This window comes from Phoxinus phoxinus (genome assembly GCF_949152265.1).
Source record: "Phoxinus phoxinus genome assembly, chromosome: 5".
Lineage (NCBI taxonomy): Eukaryota > Metazoa > Chordata > Actinopteri > Cypriniformes > Leuciscidae > Phoxinus > Phoxinus phoxinus.
Window position 1 is genome coordinate 43,368,257 of NC_136880.1, and position 22,337 is coordinate 43,390,593.

The 22,337-nt window shown below is 39.7% G+C and overlaps 1 protein-coding gene across 1 annotated transcript in view; it reads left to right on the top strand.

The window, feature by feature from the left end:
- Window positions 1-849: 849 nt before the first annotated feature.
- kcnj10b (potassium inwardly rectifying channel subfamily J member 10b) overlaps window positions 850-22,337 on the top strand; it is a 21,765-nt gene continuing 277 nt past the window's right edge. The window contains exons 1-6 of the mRNA XM_079612954.1: window positions 850-1,128; window positions 11,222-11,561; window positions 13,497-13,708; window positions 16,497-16,628; window positions 18,306-18,483; window positions 20,816-22,337. The exon at window positions 20,816-22,337 is cut by the window's right edge and continues 277 nt beyond it. Coding sequence (XP_079469080.1) covers window positions 11,222-11,561; window positions 13,497-13,708; window positions 16,497-16,628; window positions 18,306-18,483; window positions 20,816-21,180 — 1,227 coding nt within the window. The 5' untranslated portion in view covers window positions 850-1,128 and the 3' untranslated portion in view covers window positions 21,181-22,337. The remainder of the gene's footprint in view (window positions 1,129-11,221; window positions 11,562-13,496; window positions 13,709-16,496; window positions 16,629-18,305; window positions 18,484-20,815) is intronic.

Here is a 22,337-nt window from a genome sequence, read left to right on the forward strand (position 1 = left end):
GTGTGTGTGTGTGTGTGTGTGTCCTCCTCCGGGGGATTATCACCTTGTTGTGGTGAAGAGCTTGTGTGGTCCTGTGATCCTTTACACAAATATATCTATATAGTGCAAAAGTGCAGTGATCATTGTTATTAATACATTTATGATGCACTGTTTATGCTAAAATAAAGAAAATGTTTAAAAAAATGTGACAAAAACTAACAATGTTTTTTTTTTTTTTAAATAAATTATTTAATTTTGTGGCTTCTATGATTTTTTTTCTTTTTTTAAAAAAATTAATACAAAAATATAGATATTAACTGCCTGAATGTAAAATTCACAACTGTTCTTATTCACAACTCAAGTCATACAAATATTAATTACAGAATATGTTAATTGTTTAAAATATAAATAACACCACTTGGATCTTACATACTTGTAATACTTGGTTGTTAATGCATAATATCCATAACTTTTTTTTTTTCTATCAACATCAAGAATCAAAATCAATTAAAGTTTTTTATAAATATATACATAGAGGTTTAAAGATTTTTGTTTAAAAAAAATATATGCATAATGTAAAATGTGTCTCAGTGGTTTATATTTTGCGAATCATTTAAATCTTCATTTTAACAAAGTGCGATATAAATAAAATGTATTATTATTATTATTATTAGTAGTAGTATTTAGTTCAATTTAATGATTCATTTAAAAATAATAACTTTTTTAAAGTATGCTTATTCATTGTAGATTCATAATTGCATGCAGACCTGTAATAATTACAAAATAACAGCAGAGCAAAATCCTGTGTACAATTGTTTTAGATTTAGCAGAACAAAGAGGTTGATGAATGAAGAGAGAGAGAGAGAGAGAGAGAGAGAGAGAGAGAGAGAGAGAGAGAGAGAGAGAGAGAGAGAGAGAGAGAGAGAGAGAGAGAGAGAAGCCAGTTTATAAAAGCGAGATGTGCACGAGATTCGGTCCATCTAAAGAGCTTGTGTTTACTAAAGTTAACATTATTTTCATAATTTCATATGGAGTATCAACATGTAGCTGAGATCAGCAAACCTGATCAGATGTCAACGCCGAATCTCTATTGCAGCTGAACACCTGAGTGTGTGTGTGTGTGTGTGTGTGTTACCGCTGCCGTGTAAGGTAAGACACACACAGTTGTGTTTCTACTTCTAACACAGAAACATTTTGTCGGGCATTTATTGCTACATAAGCAACAATATGAAGATGATACATCTTTGCAACATCTGATGATTTGTATCATGTTCTGGGAAACTAACGCATGAGCTTATGCAACTCTGCCAGATGAGGAAGGGTTAAGGTTAGGAAAATATTATACTGCATTAAAAATGATGTTCTTTCTGTCTTGTTTTCTAGCACAAATATCTAAACATTCATAAATCCAGATACATTTACTGGAGAAGAAAAATTACTTAAGATATTATGTAAAAAAATTTATCAAAATGAAGTGTTTGTGTCTAAAAGATGCCAACGGAGAAACAGAAACTTGTTTTCCCTTTGAATTAAGATTATTTTAAAATTAAGTTTGTTTCAAGCACAAAATCACTTCTTTTTAAAGCATTTTTGCAGAAAACGAGACAATATTTTTAGTCATTTTGCTTCTTCTCCAGTAAATGTGTCTTGATTTATGAATGTTTAGATATTTGTGTTGGCAAAAATCTGTGTGAAAACTTACCAAAAGAGTCCAAGATAGCTTTTCCTGAGTTAAACTCTGTCTGTGTGTGTGTGTGTGTGTGTGTGTGTGTGTGTGTGTGTGTATGCAATAATGTGCAAGAAAGAAAGAAAGAAAGAAAGTGAGAATTTGTAAAGTTGAGACTGTAGCTTTGAGATTTGTGGAGGGGGGATCGTTATCCACTTTGAATACTGATGAGTGCACACACACACACACACACACACACACAAAGATATGTTTGTCAGTGGTCGGTTTTGTCCTGTTGGTTAGTGTTTCAAACAATACGTTCCTTTGTACGAGAGAGAGAGAGAGAGGGGGAGAGAGAGAGAGAGAGAGAGAGAGAGAGAGAGAGAGAGAGAGAGAGAGAGAGAGAGAGGGAGAGAGAGAGAGAGAGAGAGAAATGGGAAGTGTTGATAAGGAGAAATGTAAACTAAAGTATCAAACGCCTCAGGATGGTAACTTTAAGCATAATGGGGCTATAAGCAATGGGGCTATATATCACTGTTTGTTTATTTTTATTCTCCTGGAATATATATATGAACAGTTTGAGTGTACACTGAAAAAAATATTTTCATGTAATATTTTCCATCTACTTTATATATTTATACATATATTTTCATATATTTTCCATTTATTTAATATTTTCCATTTTAAATTTTATTTTAGTCATTTTGTTTTGTATTTTGTCCTTTTGTATTAGTTTAAAAAATGTCTAAATGCAAAATGCAAATGAGTAAAAAAAACAAATTGTGCAATTTTTCATGCCAAAATTCCTAGAAAATGTCATAAGTTTAATGGCTTGCATGTTTGAAGCATGTTTTAGTACATTGCTATCATAAATTAGCATTTTGCTAACATTAATTAGCATTTTGCTAACATTAATGAACATTTTGCTAACATTAATTAGCATTTTGCTAACATTAATTAACATTTTGCTAACATTAATTAGCATTTTGCTAACATTAATTAGCATTTTGCTAACATTAATTAGCATTTTGCTAACATTAATTAGCATTTTGCTAACATTAATTAGCATTTTGCTAACATTAATTAGCATTTTGCTAACATTAATTAGCATGTTACTTACATGTCTTACCAAATTTCTAACATGCTGCTACAGTAACATCATTTTTTAACACTTTGCCAGTAGCCAATGATGTTTTAACATGAATTAGCACTTTGCTAACACAATTTAACACGTTGTTAACATATTTTACCACATTTCTAAAATGATGTAACATGTTGCTAGTATGTTTCAATATTTTGTTATTATGAATGAGCATGTTTGCTAACATGACTTAGCATGCTGCTAGCATGAATTAACATGAATTTGCATGTTATTACCATGATTCAATATACTTCAATCATGTTTCAGGATGTTGCTAGCATTAATTAACACATTGTTAGCATGTTTTACTACATGGTTAGCATTAATTAGCATGCTATTAGCATGTTTTAACACATTGCTATCATGATTAAGCATGTTGCTAACATGAATTAGCATGTTTCTAGCATGATTTGGCACGTTGCTATTATGATTAAACATGTTGCTAATGTGAATTACCACATTTCTAGCATGACTTAGCATGTTACTAACATGAATTAACATGTTATTAGCATGTTTAGCACATTGCTATCATGATTAAGCATGTTGCTAGCATGAGTTGGTACATGTTGCTATTATGATTAAACATGTTTCTAGCATGTTTTATCATGTTCTTAGCATGAATTAACATATTGCTAGAATGATTTAACATACTGCTAGCATGAATTAGCATGTTGATGGCATGTTTTAACACATTTGCTACCATGATTAAGCATATTGCTAGCATGAACTAGAATGTTGCTAACATATTTTACCATGTTGTTAGCATGAATTAACATGTTTTAACACATTGCTATCACGAATTGGCATGTTGTTCGCATGTTTTAAAATATTGCTATCATTATTAAGCATGATGTAGCATGAATTAACATGTTTCTACCACGTTGCTATTATGATTAAACATGCTGCAAGCATTTTTTTTATCATGTTGTTAACGTTAATTAGCATTTTAATTGCGTGTTTCAGCATATTGCTAACATCAATTAGCATGTTACTAGCCTTAATTAGTATGATTTAATATGTTGCTAGCATGAATAAACATGTTATCATGTTTTAACATTGCTAGCATGAATTAGCATGTTTTAACACATGTTGCTATTATGATTAAACATGTTTACAACGTTTTATCATGTTGTTAGCATTAGCATTTTGCTGGCATGTTTTAACATTGCTAACATGAATTAGCATGTTACTAGCATGATTTACCATGTTGGTAGCCTGATTTACCATGTTGCTAACATGAATTAACATGTTTAAACGTTGCTAACATGAATTAGCATGTTGTAGCACATTGCTATCATGATTAAGCATGTTGCTAGCATTAATTAGCATGTTGTAGCACATTCCTATCATGATTAAGCATGTTGCTTGCATGAATTAGCATGTTGTACATTGCTATTATGATTAAGCATGTTGCTAGCATGAATTAGCATGTTGCCAGCAAGTTCTAAGCATGTCGCTAGCCATCAATGACAAAGAAACAGAGCAACACTAAATTAAAAATGAAATTCTGAAATAGGATTTTTTTTTGTGTGTGTGTAAAATGCACTTCAATAATCTTCATATATATATATTTTACAGTGTAGCAACTGGTACATTCATAAAGAGGAAGGAAAGATCAGATGATGTATGTGAAAGGACCGGGGATCCATCAGATTACATAACAACACTGAATATAATTAATGCGGTTATATAAGTGTTCTGCTGAAACACTGAATAGAGACTTTGTTGTAGGCTATTGAACATAAATGCATCTACAGTGCAAACAAAACGCATTCGGACAAAAACTGCCATTAATTAAAGCGAACATTTGTGGTAAAGATGCCCGTTCTGAGTTTGTTTGTGGAAGATGTTGATAGTCAATGCGACTCGCTACACCTGTGAGACTTCATACATCACGCATTGAGATTTCACTGATTTTAGATAATAAAATACCTAAAAAGATACATATTGCCCCTTTAATCCATGAAGAAAGTCACATTAGTGCATAGATCAAATCCTGAAGCGTCTACTTGCTATATTTGATATCTAATGGGATGAGTTTAACCGGGCGAGACGTTGCCGAACAGAGCGTCTGGATTCCTTTCAAACGCCTTCATTTGTTGAAAGTCTCTCGCATGTAAAATAATCTCCTGATTAATCAGATAAACTGTGTTCAATGAGCTTCTCCCTGCGGTCTGAAATATGAACCACTAGACAAAATGTACAGCAGAAAAACAAGTGAGCTGAATTTAAAATGTGCATATTTGTATTTCAAGCCTATGGGCCGTATCTTGCACCCAGCGCAATTGAGTTTGTACACCGCCGCATGTATCATTGCTATTCTGCACCCGCGCACAGCGACTCTTCCCTCCACAGACGCACGTCGGTAAATTAGGGAATGAACTTGTGCTCGGGGGGGCGGTTCAGTGTAAAGAGGAGTGTGTTCCGGCGCAAACGTTCCCTGGTGATATTCTGCAGTTCCAGAAAACAACTCGGCGACAGCGGCGCCGCGCGTTAGTCATATGCTATTTTAAGGGCGCGTGCTTGGCCATTATGTAGCGTGTGAACAACACACACACTTTGATTCTCTAATATAAACAGACGCAGCAGTTTTAATTTTTGCAAATCATACATTATTACAAGGAAAATATTACCACACGAGAGAAATCATTGTTGTGTCCGTGAAGATGTGAAAAAATAGGCATAAATCTAGATTACACATTTACCCAAATTATTATACGCCTGTTTAACCGAAGCTAATGTGTGTGTTTCTCCATCATCCTCATACAATGTCACTTCTCTGTGTACTTCTCTTATAATAGCGATCCGCCGTTATAATAGCAATCCACCGTTATAATAGCGATCCGCCGTTATAATAGCAATCCGCCGTTATAATAGCGATCCGCCGTTATAATAGCGATCCGCCGTTATAATAGCAATCCGCCGTTATAATAGCAATCCGCCGTTATAATAGCGATCCGCCGTTATAATAGCGATCCGCCGTTATAATAGCAATCCGCCGTTATAATAGCAATCCGCCGTTATAATAGCGATCCGCCATTATAATAGCGATCCGCCGTTATAATAGCAATCCGCCGTTATAATAGCAATCCGCCGTTATAATAGCGATCCGCCGTTATAATAGCGATCCGCCGTTATAATAGCAATCCGCCGTTATAATAGCGATCCGCCGTTATAATAGCGATCCGCCGTTATAATAGCAATCCGCCATTATAATAGCAATCCGCCGTTATAATAGCGATCCGCCATTATAATAGCAATCCGCCGTTATAATAGCGATCCGCCGTTATAATAGCAATCCGCCATTATAATAGCAATCCGCCGTTATAATAGCGATCCGCCGTTATAATAGCAATCCGCCGTTATAATAGCGATCCGCCGTTATAATAGCGATCCGCCGTTATAATAGCGATCCGCCGTTATAATAGCAATCCGCCATTATAATAGCAATCCGCCGTTATAATAGCGATCCGCCGTTATAATAGCAATCCGCCGTTATAATAGCAATCCGCCGTTATAATAGCAATCCGCCGTTATAATAGCAATCCGCCGTTATAATAGCGATCCGCCGTTATAATAGCGATCCGCCGTTATAATAGCAATCCGCCGTTATAATAGCAATCCGCCGTTATAATAGCGATCCGCCGTTATAATAGCGATCCGCCGTTATAATAGCAATCCGCCATTATAATAGCGATCCGCCGTTATAATAGCGATCCGCCGTTATAATAGCGATCCGCCGTTATAATAGCGATCCGCCGTTATAATAGCAATCCGCCGTTATAATAGCGATCCGCCGTTATAATAGCGATCCGCCGTTATAATAGCAATCCGCCGTTATAATAGCAATCCGCCGTTATAATAGCGATCCGCCGTTATAATAGCAATCCGCCGTTATAATAGCGATCCGCCGTTATAATAGCAATCCGCCGTTATAATAGCGATCCGCCGTTATAATAGCGATCCGCCGTTATAATAGCGATCCGCCGTTATAATAGCGATCCGCCGTTATAATAGCGATCCGACGTTATAATAGCGATCCGACGTTATAATAGCGATCCGCCGTTATAATAGCGATCCGCCGTTATAATAGCGATCCGCCGTTATAATAGCGATCCGCCGTTATAATAGCGATCCGCCGTTATAATAGCGATCCGCCGTTATAATAGCGATCCGCCGTTATAATAGCGATCCGCCGTTATAATAGCAATCCGCCGTTATAATAGCAATCCGCCGTTATAATAGCGATCCGCCGTTATAATAGCAATCCGCCGTTATAATAGCGATCCGCCGTTATAATAGCGATCCGCCGTTATAATAGCGATCCGCCGTTATAATAGCGATCCGCCGTTATAATAGCGATCCGCCGTTATAATAGCGATCCGCCGTTATAATAGCGATCCGCCGTTATAATAGCGATCCGCCGTTATAATAGCGATCCGCCGTTATAATAGCGATCCGCCGTTATAATAGCGATCCGCCGTTATAATAGCGATCCGCCGTTATAATAGCGATCCGCCGTTATAATAGCGATCCGCCGTTATAATAGCAATCCGCCGTTATAATAGCGATCCGCCGTTATAATAGCGATCCGCCGTTATAATAGCAATCCGCCGTTATAATAGCGATCCGCCGTTATAATAGCAATCCGCCGTTATAATAGCGATCCGCCGTTATAATAGCAATCCGCCGTTATAATAGCGATCCGCCGTTATAATAGCAATCCGCCGTTATAATAGCGATCCGCCGTTATAATAGCGATCCGCCGTTATAATAGCGATCCGCCGTTATAATAGCGATCCGCCGTTATAATAGCAATCCGCCGTTATAATAGCAATCCACCGTTATAATAGCAATCCGCCGTTATAATAGCAATCCGCCGTTATAATAGCGATCCGCCGTTATAATAGCGATCCGCCGTTATAATAGCAATCCACCGTTATAATAGCAATCCGCCGTTATAATAGCAATCCGCCGTTATAATAGCGATCCGCCGTTATAATAGCAATCCGCCGTTATAATAGCCATCCGCCGTTATAATAGCAATCCGCCGTTATAATAGCAATCCGCCGTTATAATAGCGATCCGCCGTTATAATAGCGATCCGCCGTTATAATAGCGATCCGCCGTTATAATAGCGATCCGCCGTTATAATAGCGATCCGCCGTTATAATAGCGATCCGCCGTTATAATAGCAATCCGCCGTTATAATAGCGATCCGCCGTTATAATAGCAATCCGCCGTTATAATAGCAATCCGCCGTTATAATAGCGATCCGCCGTTATAATAGCGATCCGCCGTTATAATAGCGATCCGCCGTTATAATAGCGATCCGCCATTATAATAGCAATCCGCCGTTATAATAGCGATCCGCCGTTATAATAGCGATCCGCCGTTATAATAGCGATCCGCCGTTATAATAGCGATCCGACGTTATAATAGCAATCCGCCGTTATAATAGCAATCCGCCGTTATAATAGCAATCCGCCGTTATAATAGCAATCCGCCGTTATAATAGCAATCCGCCGTTATAATAGCGATCCGCCGTTATAATAGCGATGATCCGCCGTTATAATAGCAATCCGCCGTTATAATAGCAATCCGCCGTTATAATAGCGATCCGACGTTATAATAGCCATCCGCCGTTATAATAGCAATCCGCCGTTATAATAGCAATCCGCCGTTATAATAGCAATCCGCCGTTATAATAGCGATCCGCTGTTATAATAGCGATCCGCCGTTATAATAGCGATCCGCCGTTATAATAGCGATCCGCCGTTATAATAGCAATCCGCCGTTATAATAGCGATCCGCCGTTATAATAGCCATCCGCCGTTATAATAGCAATCCGCCGTTATAATAGCAATCCGCCGTTATAATAGCGATCCGCCGTTATAATAGCGATCCGCTGTTATAATAGCGATCCGCCGTTATAATAGCGATCCGCCGTTATAATAGCGATCCGACGTTATAATAGCAATCCGCCGTTATAATAGCGATCCGCCGTTATAATAGCAATCCGCCGTTATAATAGCGATCCGCCGTTATAATAGCGATCCGCCATTATAATAGCAATCCGCCGTTATAATAGCGATCCACCGTTATAATAGCAATCCGCCGTTATAATAGCAATCCACCGTTATAATAGCAATCCACCGTTATAATAGCAATCCGCTGTTATAATAGCGATCCGCCGTTATAATAGCGATCCGCCGTTATAATAGCAATCCGCCGTTATAATAGCAATCCGCCGTTATAATAGCGATCCGCCGTTATAATAGCGATCCGCCGTTATAATAGCGATCCGCCGTTATATTAGCGATCCGCCGTTATAATAGCGATCCGCCGTTATAATAGCGATCCGACGTTATAATAGCAATCCGCCGTTATAATAGCAATCCGCCGTTATAATAGCAATCCGCCGTTATAATAGCAATCCGCCGTTATAATAGCAATCCGCCGTTATAATAGCGATCCGCCGTTATAATAGCGATGATCCGCCGTTATAATAGCAATCCGCCGTTATAATAGCAATCCGCCGTTATAATAGCGATCCGACGTTATAATAGCCATCCGCCGTTATAATAGCAATCCGCCGTTATAATAGCAATCCGCCGTTATAATAGCAATCCGCCGTTATAATAGCGATCCGCCGTTATAATAGCGATCCGCCGTTATAATAGCGATCCGCCGTTATAATAGCGATCCGCCGTTATAATAGCAATCCGCCGTTATAATAGCGATCCGCCGTTATAATAGCCATCCGCCGTTATAATAGCAATCCGCCGTTATAATAGCAATCCGCCGTTATAATAGCAATCCGCCGTTATAATAGCGATCCGCTGTTATAATAGCGATCCGCCGTTATAATAGCGATCCGCCGTTATAATAGCGATCCGACGTTATAATAGCAATCCGCCGTTATAATAGCGATCCGCCGTTATAATAGCAATCCGCCGTTATAATAGCGATCCGCCGTTATAATAGCGATCCGCCATTATAATAGCAATCCGCCGTTATAATAGCGATCCACCGTTATAATAGCAATCCGCCGTTATAATAGCAATCCACCGTTATAATAGCAATCCACCGTTATAATAGCAATCCGCTGTTATAATAGCGATCCGCCGTTATAATAGCGATCCGCCGTTATAATAGCGATCCGCCGTTATAATAGCGATCCGCCGTTATAATAGCAATCCGCCGTTATAATAGCGATCCGCCGTTATAATAGCGATCCGCCGATATAATAGCAATCCGCCGTTATAATAGCGATCCGCCGTTATAATAGCAATCCGCCGTTATAATAGCAATCCGCCGTTATAATAGCGATCCGCCGTTATAATAGCAATCCGCCGTTATAATAGCAATCCGCCGTTATAATAGCGATCCGCCGTTATAATAGCGATCCGCCGTTATAATAGCAATCCGCCGTTATAATAGCAATCTGCCGTTATAATAGCAATCCGCCGTTATAATAGCAATCCGCCGTTATAATAGCAATCCGCCGTTATAATAGCGATCCGCCGTTATAATAGCAATCCGCCGTTATAATAGCAATCCGCCGTTATAATAGCGATCCGCCGTGAAACAAGCGCGCCGGCTCTTAAAGGGAAATGTGAGAGGACGCTCTGATTGGTTTATTTCACGTTACGCCCAAACCACACCTATGAGTAATGAAGTGACTTCAGACCAACACATTTTAGATTTGCGTCGGGAAAACCGCCCACAAAGTCGCGTTTGATACTTGCGTTTCAAAACATTACAATAGGGCCCTATAGCAGTCAATGCACACGCGCTGATAGAAGTATCGCAACTGTTTGTCTCTTCATTTAAAGCCTTAAAATCCCCTGGTAGTCTATAATTTTATCCCTTAAAACTCATCCTTGATCACCAAAATAACATTAAGCGTTTTTTCCTTGAAAAATAAATCTTCATGCCTTAAATATCTTGAATGTAACTCAACACCCTTGCCTCATTTAGTATTCGCGGTTCTATGAATATGCAAATGAGCCCCGCCTCCACTCACTCACTCAGCTCAGAGATCCACTGGTTGGCGATCACACGTTGAACTGATTGGTTACACAGTTGTATGAATACGCAAATGAGCCCCGCCTCCACTCACTCACTCAGCTCAGAGATCCACTGGTTGACGATCACACGTTGATCTGATTGGTTACAAGGTAGTGTGTGACGTCAGAAACACCAGCGATTTCAGTGTTTTTGAGACTGTCTTTGGTTCACTGCAGTTTTAAGCAGAAAATACTCAGCAATGCTGTCCACTTATGAACTTACACATATTAAAGCGTATTAAAAAACACCACATAGACACATAAACAACATTAAAACCTTGATTTTCACCTCAGAACTTTAAAAACTCAAAAGCGTCTGCAAAATGCATAAATGTGAATGAACATAGTTTCTTTCTTCTCTAGATGACGTCGGCCACGCCCATTTCTTCTCATGGCCCCGCCCCTCAGAAGATCTGCCACTCCCAGACTCAGACAGATGTTCTGAAGCCTCTGCTCGGAGGGGCGGGGCCTGGGAGTCAGGTGACACGCAGGAGGCGGGTCTTATCCAAGGATGGGCGGAGCAACGTGCGCATCGAGCACGTGAGTGGGCGTGGCGCTCTGTACCTGCGTGACCCCTGGACGACCTTTGTGGACATGCAGTGGAGGTACAAACTGATCCTGTTCAGCGGCACGTTTGTGGGCACCTGGTTCGCCTTCGGACTGCTGTGGTACTTGCTGGCTTTGGTGCACGGAGACCTGCTGGGTAAGAGTGTGTTATACAATTAAAGGGGTGTTTGATTGTGATTTGCCTTTTCTAAAGTTAGTGTGTAATGTTGCTGTTTGATCATAAACAACATCTGCAAAGTTACAACGCTCAAAGTTCAAAGCAAAAGGAGATTTTTCCTTTTATAGAAATCGTTTTTTAAGGAAGACAACAAACGGCTGGAAGGAACTACACGACATTCCTCCGGTTTAGTGACATCACCAACCCTAGAATTTACATAAACCCCGCCCCCTGAACACGATTTATAGATTATCAAGACAGAATATGCTAATCAATGACTAGAAGATATCTACACATAATCTACATAAACTCATCAACTAACCATTCAGAAATGTCCTGTTCTTCTACATGTTGTTGTTCTTCTGGAGTCTCTCCATCTTTGTCTGACTCCGGTTTGAACATAAAAGGCTAAAAGTTTTTGAAATGTTCAGTGCGTGTGTGTGTGAGGTAAAAGGGTTAGGGTTAAAACACACACACACACACACACACACACACACACACACACACACACACACACACACACACACACACACACACACACACACACACACACACACACACCAGATCTGATGAAGGACCTGTGCCTGGACGCGACGACAACACACACACACACACACACACACACACACACACACACCAGATCTGATGAAGGACCTGCGCCTGGACGCGACGACAACACACACACACCAGATCTGATGAAGGACCTGCGCCTGGACGCGACGACAACACACACACACACACACACCAGATCTGATGAAGGACCTGCGCCTGGATGCGACGACAACACACACACACACACCAGATCTGATGAAGGACCTGCGCCTGGATGCGACGACAACACACACACACACACACACACCAGATCTGATGAAGGACCTGCGCCTGGATGCGTCGACAACACACACACACACACACACACCTGATCTGATCAAGGACCTGTGCCTGGATGCGACGACAACACACACACACACACCAGATCTGATGAAGGACCTGCGCCTGGATGCGACGACAACACACACACACACACCAGATCTGATGAAGGACCTGCGCCTGGATGCGACGACAACACACACACACACACCAGATCTGATGAAGGACCTGCGCCTGGACGCGACGACAACACACACACACACACACACACACACACCAGATCTGATGAAGGACCTGCGCCTGGATGCGACGACAACACACACACACACACACACACCAGATCTGATGAAGGACCTGCGCCTGGACGCGACGACAACACACACACACACACACACCAGATCTGATGAAGGACCTGCGCCTGGACGCGAAGACAACACACACACACACCAGATCTGATGAAGGACCTGCGCCTGGACGCGACGACAACACACACACACACACACACCAGATCTGATGAAGGACCTGCGCCTGGACGCGAAGACAACACACACACACACCAGATCTGATGAAGGACCTGCGCCTGGACGCGACGACAACACACACACACACCAGATCTGATGAAGGACCTGCGCCTGGACGCGACGACAACACACACACACACACACACACACACACACACACTCCAGATTTGATGAAGGACCTGCGCCTGGACGTGACAACAACACACACACACACACACACACACACACACACTCCAGATTTGATGAAGGACCTGCGCCTGGACGTGACAACAACACACACACACACACAATGATTTTAAATTATTAAAATGATTCCAGTTCGCATGGATACGCAGAAGCGACTGAAACTTCGGCATTATGCAGGCCTGACAAGTAATTTGCCGATGTCACTGTGTAGAGAAAGACGCGCCGGCGCACACACACACACACATATTCAAACGCGCATATCTATATTACAAAAAGCCAGAGATGACTCCAGCGAAACAGAAGCCCTATCTAATGAGGTGCTTGTGTCGTCCTGTAGAGTTCGATCCTCCAGCAAACCACAGTGTGTGTGTGATGCAGATGCAGACGCTGACGGGCGCGTTCCTCTTCTCGCTGGAGACTCAGACCACCATCGGCTACGGCTACCGGTGCATCACTGAAGACTGTCCGTCTGCCATCGTCCTGCTCATCGTCCAGCTGCTCATCACCACCGCCATGGAGATCTTCATCACCGGCACGTTCCTCGCCAAGGTGCGCACACACACACACACACACACACACGCACACACACACTCTCTCTCACTCACTCACTCACACACACACACACACACACACGCCGTCCTGCACTCAAGAAGAAGAATGACAAGATCCGAATCAAGATCTTTTGATGATCCTGGAACAACGTTCCAATCAATTCCTATTCAGATTTGATGGACAAGTTTACATTTGATGTCAAGTTTAGGATAAAAGGGTAACTCTCGCCGACACTGTTACGACCGCAGACTTAAAGGATTAGTTCACATTTTAAAAAAACTTTTGCTGATAGTTTCCTCACCCCGATGTCATCAAGATGTCCATGTCTTTCTTTCTTCAGTCGAAAAGAAATGAAGGTTTTTGATGAACACATTTCTCCATATAATGGACGTCAATGGGCCCCAAACGGGTCAAGGTCCAGATGACAGTGTCAGCGCCGCTTCAACGGGCTTTAAACGACACCAGACGATGAATACGGGTCTTATCTAGCGAAACCATCGTCATTTCACAAATAAATAAACAAGTTTAAGTTTTATAAGCACAAGCGCTCGCCTTGCTCTGTTCTGTGATGCGCGTTCGTGACGTCATTAATACGCAGTTATGTTGTAAAGGTCACGCTTCTATGAAAAGTAAAAAATTTCTATCCTGACGAAGATTTTCTTTTAGGCTTTTTAATATTCCAACACCAGGATACACACACGAGATGGGCATTTTAAACGATAAACTGACACAAAGACATTTGAATATGTGTGTATGGTCCTCCTTCCGCACATCTGTAAACACTGACTCGTCAAGCGTGACCTTTTCAACGTAACTGCGTATTACGTGTGTACACTGTCATCTGGACCTTGACCCGTTTGGGGCCCATTGACGTCCATTATATGGAGAAATGTGTTCATTAAAAACCTTCATTTCTGTTCGACTGAAGAAAGAAAGACATGGACATCTTGATGACATCGGGGTGAGTAAATTATCAGCAAAAGTTTTACTAATCCTAATAACTAATCCTTTAACACAATTGAGGACATCATCACAGCACAGCTCGTCCAATAGGGGATTTATTACAAAAAGAATATAAACGGTAGAAGGAAAACCAATCGCACAAAGAACCGCTGTCGAACAGATTTGGCCACTTGGTGTTCTTATGCCAGACCTACACGATCCACAGGAGCCGGCAATCAGCTCCTAACAAGACAAACACACAGAACACCGTCGCCCCCTGGAGGACAGACACGTCATTACACAGGACAAATAACTGACAAATACATGCACATGTAACACACACACACACACACACTCTCTCTCTCTCTCTCTATCACACACACACACACTCTCTCTCTCTCTCTCTCTCACACACACACACACACTCTCTCTCTCTCTCTCTATCACACACACACACACTCTCTCTCTCTCTCTCTCACACACACACACACACTCTCTCACTATCACACACACACACACACACACTCTCTCTCTCTATCACACACACACACACACTCTCTCTCTCACACACACACACTCTCTCTCTCTCTCTCACTATCACACACACACACTCTCTCTCTCTCTCTCTCTCTCTCTCTCTCTCTCACACACACACACTCTCTCACTATCACACACACACACACACACTCTCTCTCTCACACACACACACACTCTCTCTCTCTCACTATCACACACACACACACACACTCTCTCTCTCTCTCTCTCTCACACACACACACACACTCTCTCACTATCACACACACACACACACACTCTCTCTCTCTCTCTCTCACTATCACACACACACACACTCTCTCTCTCTCTCTCTCTCACACACACACACACACACACACTCTCACTATCACACACACACACTCTCTCTCTCTCTCTATCACACACACACACACACACACACACTCTCTCTCTCTCTCTCTCACACACACACACACACACACTCTCTCTCTCTCTATCACACACACACACACACACACTCTCTCTATCTCAAACACACACACACACATACACACACACACTCTCTCTCTCTATCACACACACTCTCTCTCACACACTCACACACACACACACACACACACACACACACACACACACACACACACACACACACACACACACACACACTCACACACACACACACAGCACTGCATTAGTCTCAACATGAGGACAGGAGAGCTGTCAGTCAATAAATGGGAAAACAAAGTAACTTGTGTTACTTATTTGAGAAAGTAACTCAGATATTTTGTTGTAATTTTTAAAAGTAATGCGTTACTTTACTAGTTACTTGAAAGAGTAATCTGATTACATAACTCAAGCTAAGAACTACAGTAACCATCATGGGAAATCGATTCGTCTCAACATGGGAACAGAAGAGCTGTCAGTCAATAAATGGGAATTTATTCAAAAAAGTAACTTTAAAAAGTAAAAGTAATGCGTTACTTTAGGTTAAGGAGTGACGCACAATGCTGGTTAGGAATACATTTTGCAGACAGGAATGTTGTTCCGGGAACATCTCTTACTTCACAGTGAAATCATAAAGAGTTATTTTTCAAGCTTGTAGGGTCATTAAAAACAAAAATCCCTCCAGACATAATTTTTGGACACATTTACATTATTTTCATCACAAGTAAGCACATTTAACCCCACAGTTCTCGGTTTTGTTGTGCATCCAGATGTTTATTATTTAAATACGTATATTTTGGGGTTAGATATGAACCAGATATGTTTGTGACATGCTTGATTATGTTCACCTGTTACATGTTACTCTCTCTCTCTCTCTCTCTCTTAGGTGGCTCGCCCGAAGAAACGTGGTGGGACGATTCGCTTCAGTCAACACGCAGTGATAGCCAATCACGACGGCCGACCGTGTCTCATGATTCGAGTTGCCAACATGCGCAAAAGTCTGTTGCTGGGATGCCAGGTAACCGGAGGAGAGAATGATCACGGTTTATCAAGGTCACCAGCTAATGTTTCATTTATCTAAAGATTTTTCACACAACCAGAGAACACAGAACAGAATGAAATTGGATTACATATTTGCATGGACTCTGGATGCCATTTTTACAAGTTAAAATAAAAGCTACACGTAGGAATTCTAATAAGCATAAACATATACAGCACTCACAAATATTGATTTAAATGCGTTTATACTGTTAAGTTTTTAATAGATTACATTTATAATGAACATTTCTCTCTTTTTGCATTCATTTCTGCAATGCATGCTGAGATTGCATTCATCACAAAGAACTGCTTTCACACAATATTACAAATAAAAATAAAGGTTTTCATATAAGGCACCTTTTGGTTCTTCTATTGCATGATCAGTTCTTTAAAAGAACCATTTTTAAATATTTTAATAATCTAACAAACATTTCTCCTCTATAAAGAATCTAGTGCAATGGAAAGATTCCAAGGATATTAAATGTTCTTCATGGGAGCATTAATGCCAATAAATAACCTTTTAGCCCTTTAAGCGGCACCCTTTTATTTAATAGACATGAAAATGCACATTCGGAACTTAAATGGTTGTAATTCAAGAATGCTTTGGAATATATATGTAAGATTGGTCTTGTTTTAAAAAAGACATTTGACAGATTTTTGTAGAAGTGAAATAAATTAAGAAAGTGAAACGGAAAAAAAAGTTATAGAAGTTTGAGTTTATAAAATTGTACAATGTTAAACATTTTATTATTCATATTTTATATAAAATATATATTTTCAAAACCTCGAGGACTCTAAAAATGCAAAAAAAATGAAAGACAAAAATCTGAACAAGTTGTGTTTCAAATGTTCGGTTGATATCTCTTGAAATGAGCGTTCAGTGAGATGTAGTTTGTGCGCAGTACCACACTTCTCCACTAGTGGACATCACTGCCCATATAAGGGCGCCTCCATCTCCATATGTGGTTTGAGTCTGAACCATTATTTTTACAATTTACATACAATTTATGAAGTAGACATCCTATTCAGAAGTAGTGTTGGAAGTTTGGCAGATTTAGAAATTAATTCGACCTCTAAGAAACACAGAAGATCACGTATGTGCATTATAGCTCACCGCCACATCACTAATGCTGAATCTATTATTATTTTCTTTATATTTAAAACATTTTCAGACCTTTTTTTCTAAAAGAATTGAATGGATGCTATCTTTTGAACTCTTGGCATGAAAACAAACTGAGGTTTCTACCATTCTTTCATGATTTTTCATGTTCATCACTATTTCAAAATAAAGGTCTGAACTCGCCTCAGGAGTATGAACATATTCTTGCTGCAAATTGATAAATTACGGCTCCTCTGTCATTTATTTTGAAAGTCACCAAATATGTAAACTAGAGATTGTAAGCTTTCAAATGATATATAGTTTGTCCAGATTAGTTTAGGTTTAGTGTAGGATATTACTGTGTTAAATATGTAATGGCTGTATATATGCCAATATAAGAGTGTAAAGAGAATGTTATTGGTTCTCATGGAACAATCAATGCCAAAAAATTACCTTTATTTTTGAGAGTGCATTAATACACCATATTAAAAGACAGCTCACTAGGTCTTGGAAGTGAATATTGAGAGTCCTTTGCAGACAGATGTGATGTTTCTCCAGGTGACGGGGAAGCTGTTACAGCCGTGTGTGCCGAAGGAGGGAGAGACGGTGCGCTTGGACCAGAAGAACGTGAGCTTCAGCGTGGACACGGAGAGCGAGAGCCCGTTCCTCATCCTCCCGCTCACCTTCTACCACACCATCGATGACGAGAGCCCGCTGCGAGCCTGGGCCGACACGGGTACTGATCACAACACAACACCACACGTGACCCTGGACCACAGAACCAGTCACGGGCCGCACGGGTATATCTGTGGCAAGAGCCAACTATACATTGTATGGGTCAAAATTATCCATTTTTCTTATATGCCAAAAATCATGAGGATATTAAGTAAAGATTCCATGAAGATATTTAGTACATTTCCTACCGTAAATATATAAAACATGTATTTTTGTGAGTGAATGCAGCACAATCGTGAACATAAATGCACAACTTTAAAGGAGATTTTCTCAATGTTTACATTTTTTTGCTCCTCAGATTCCAGATTTTCAATAGTTGTATCTCGACCAAATATTGTCCTATCCTAACAAACCACACATCAGTGGAGAGATTATTTATTCAGCTTTCAGATCTAAAAAATTGACCCATGTGATTGGTTTTGTGGTCCAGGGTCACATGTACAGAAACTTCAGAAACCCTCGGCGGGTCTATAACCACCATAGACATTGGAAGAGACATGGAAAGATGCGAGTAGCTAAACGTCTGATTTTTTTTTTTTACATCTGTTTTACGACCGACAGTAATGCAAACCTAACTTTATGAAATTTCATCATTTTGAATTGAAATATTCTATCATTTACATGATTTATGCGATTCATAATCATGGATTATGACGACGACGCAAGAAACGTTTTGCGTTTTCTCTTTTAGGCACAAATAAGAGTGAATGTGTGCATGTTTTAAAAGGAAAAGTGTATTATTCTGCACATAACACTTTTTTTTGGCAGGTAAACTAAAATGTAGAATACTTAATGTGTTAACATACATATGACTACTTTTATTCAAGTTAAAGAAACTAATGGTTGGTAATCTAATTCATTGGCATTGATAAACACAAGTTTCCCATGGAGTACCCCAAGGTTCTGTTCTGGGTCCACTTCTATTTTTGATCTACATGCTTCCTTTTGGTCAGATCATCTGGCGTCATGGTTTTTAATTTCCACAGTTATGCTAATGATACACAAATCTATCTTTCTGCTCAACCAAATTCTATTTTTCCATTACATCCTGCCTATATGATCCCAAAGTATGGATGCTTAAACACTTCTTAAAGGAGTAGTTCACTTTAAAAAGAAAATTAGCCCATGATTTACTCACCCTCAAGTCATCCTAGGTGTATATGACTTTCTTTCAGACGAATTGGAGCTATATTAAAAAAATGTCCTGACTCTTCCAAACTTTATAATGGCAGTGAATTGCCGTTTCTGTTTTGAAGTGCATCTATCCATCATAAAGTGCATCTGTCCATCATAAAAGTGCATCTGTCCATCATAAAAGTGCATCTATCCATCATAAAGTGCATCTGTCCATCATAAAAGTGCATCTATCCATCATAAAGTGCATCTGTCCATCATAAAAGTGCATCTGTCCATCATAAAAGTGCATCTATCCATCATAAAGTGCATCTGTCCATCATAAAAGTGCATCTATCCATCATAAAAGTGCATCTATCCATCATAAAAGTGCATCTGTCCATCATAAAAGTGCATCTATCCATCATAAAAGTGCATCTATCCATCATAAAGTGCATCTGTCCATCATAAAAGTGCATCTATCCATCATAAAAGTGCATCTGTCCATCATAAAAGTGCATCTATCCATCATAAAAGTGCATCTGTCCATCATAAAGTGCATCTGTCCATCATAAAAGTGCATCTATCCATCATAAAAGTGCATCTATCCATCATAAAAGTGCATCTATCCATCATAAAAGTGCATCTATCCATCATAAAGTGCATCTGTCCATCATAAAAGTGCATCTATCCATCATAAAAGTGCATCTATCCATCATAAAAGTGCATCTATCCATCATAAAAGTGCATCTGTCCATCATAAAAGTGCATCTATCCATCATAAAAGTGCATCTATCCATCATAAAGTGCATCTATCCATCATAAAAGTGCATCTGTCCATCATAAAAGTGCATCTGTCCATCATAAAAGTGCATCTGTCCATCATAAAAGTGCATCTATCCATATTGAACTTTTATAATGGACAGATGCACTTTTATGATGGATAGATGCACTTTTATGATGGACAGATGCACTTTTATGAGCTTCGAATTGCAACTGTTGGTTGCAATTCACTGCCATTATAAAGCTCAGAAGCGTCAGGGTGTTTATTAATAGGCTATAACTCCGATTGTATTCGTCTGAAAGTAGAAAGTCATATATATACAAACAATCATGGGGTAATTTTCATTTTAATGTGAACTATTCCTTTAAAACTGAATACTGAAAAAAAGAAATTCCGACTCATTCTGACCCAGAGATGCGTCGTCTCCTCTCCTCAGGTGGAGGATGGACAGAACCGGATCCGACTGATTTTGAGCTGCTGGTTATGATGATCTCCACCGTAGAACCAACATCGGCGACCTGTCAGGTGCGCACCTCATACCTGCCCGAGGAGATCCTGTGGGGATACGAGTTCCCGCCCATCGTGTCACTCTCGGCCATGGGCAAATACGTGGCGGATCTCGCATACTTCGACAAAGTGGTGAAAACGAAGACCCCGCCCCTTTTTAAACAGACTCCGCCCCTTTTCAAACAGACCCCGCCCAGTGGCACCCGTGAAACGGACCCGGAGAAAATGCGGCTGGAGCAAAGCTACCGAGAGGGAACCGACGAGAGCCAGAGCGTTCGCATTAGTAACGTATGAAATACATAATCTCCGATAAATATAGAATGATTTGATATGTTGATAATCTTCAGCGGCGCGTTTGAACCAGGAGTTTTGCATATGGCAATAAACTGCGTAGCATAACACCAATGTCCTTAAAGTCAATTAATTGAAGTTATTATTGGTAACACTTTACAATAAGGTTCATTAGTTAATGTATTATCTGACATGAACTAATAATGAGCAATACATTTATTACAGTATTTATTCATCTTTGTTAACGTTAGCTAATTAAAATACAGCTGTTCATTGTTTGTTCATGTTAGTTCACAGTGCATTAATTAATGTTAACAAATTCAACCTTTGATTTGAATAATGTATTAGTAAATGTTGAAATTAATATTAGCTAAGATTAATAAATGCTGTAGAAGTATTGTTTATTCTTAGTTCATGTTCAGGTAGTTAACTAATGTTAATAATCTTATTGTAAAAGTGTTACCAAGTTATTAATATTGCATGAACAGCATCAACCCAATAAGTTGCACAGTTATTAACGCAGCATAGGCTGAATAGGAATATTGATAACTTTGTGTATTGCTAGTTCACATTTGGAAAGTTGAAATATAGCGTAATGTGCTTTTTAAATATGACAGACTGTCACATCACAAAGGCCAGTGAAAATAAACTACTGATTAAAAAGGTGAAATGTTTATAAAAATGTTACAGGATAATCACTGACACGTTATTATGGAAGATTGTTCCTGCCACAGAATAAAAAATTATTGCGAGTTTTAATCTCCCAATTCTGACTTTTTTCTTTAGAATTGCATGTTTATATCACGCAATTCTGACTTTATAACACAATTGCGACTTTATAACACAATTCTGACTTTATAACACAATTGCAACTTGATATAACGCAATTCTGACTTCATAACAATTGCGACTTTATATCACGCAAGTCTGACTTTATAACACAATTGCGATTTTATATCACGCAATTCTGACTTTATAACACAATTGTGACTTTATATCACGCAATTCTGACTTTATAACACAATTGTGACTTTATATCACGCAATTCTGACTTTCTAACATAATTGCGACTTTATATCACGCAATTCTGACTTTATAACAATTGCGACTTTATATCACGCAATTCTGACTTTATAACAACTGCGACTTTATATCACGCA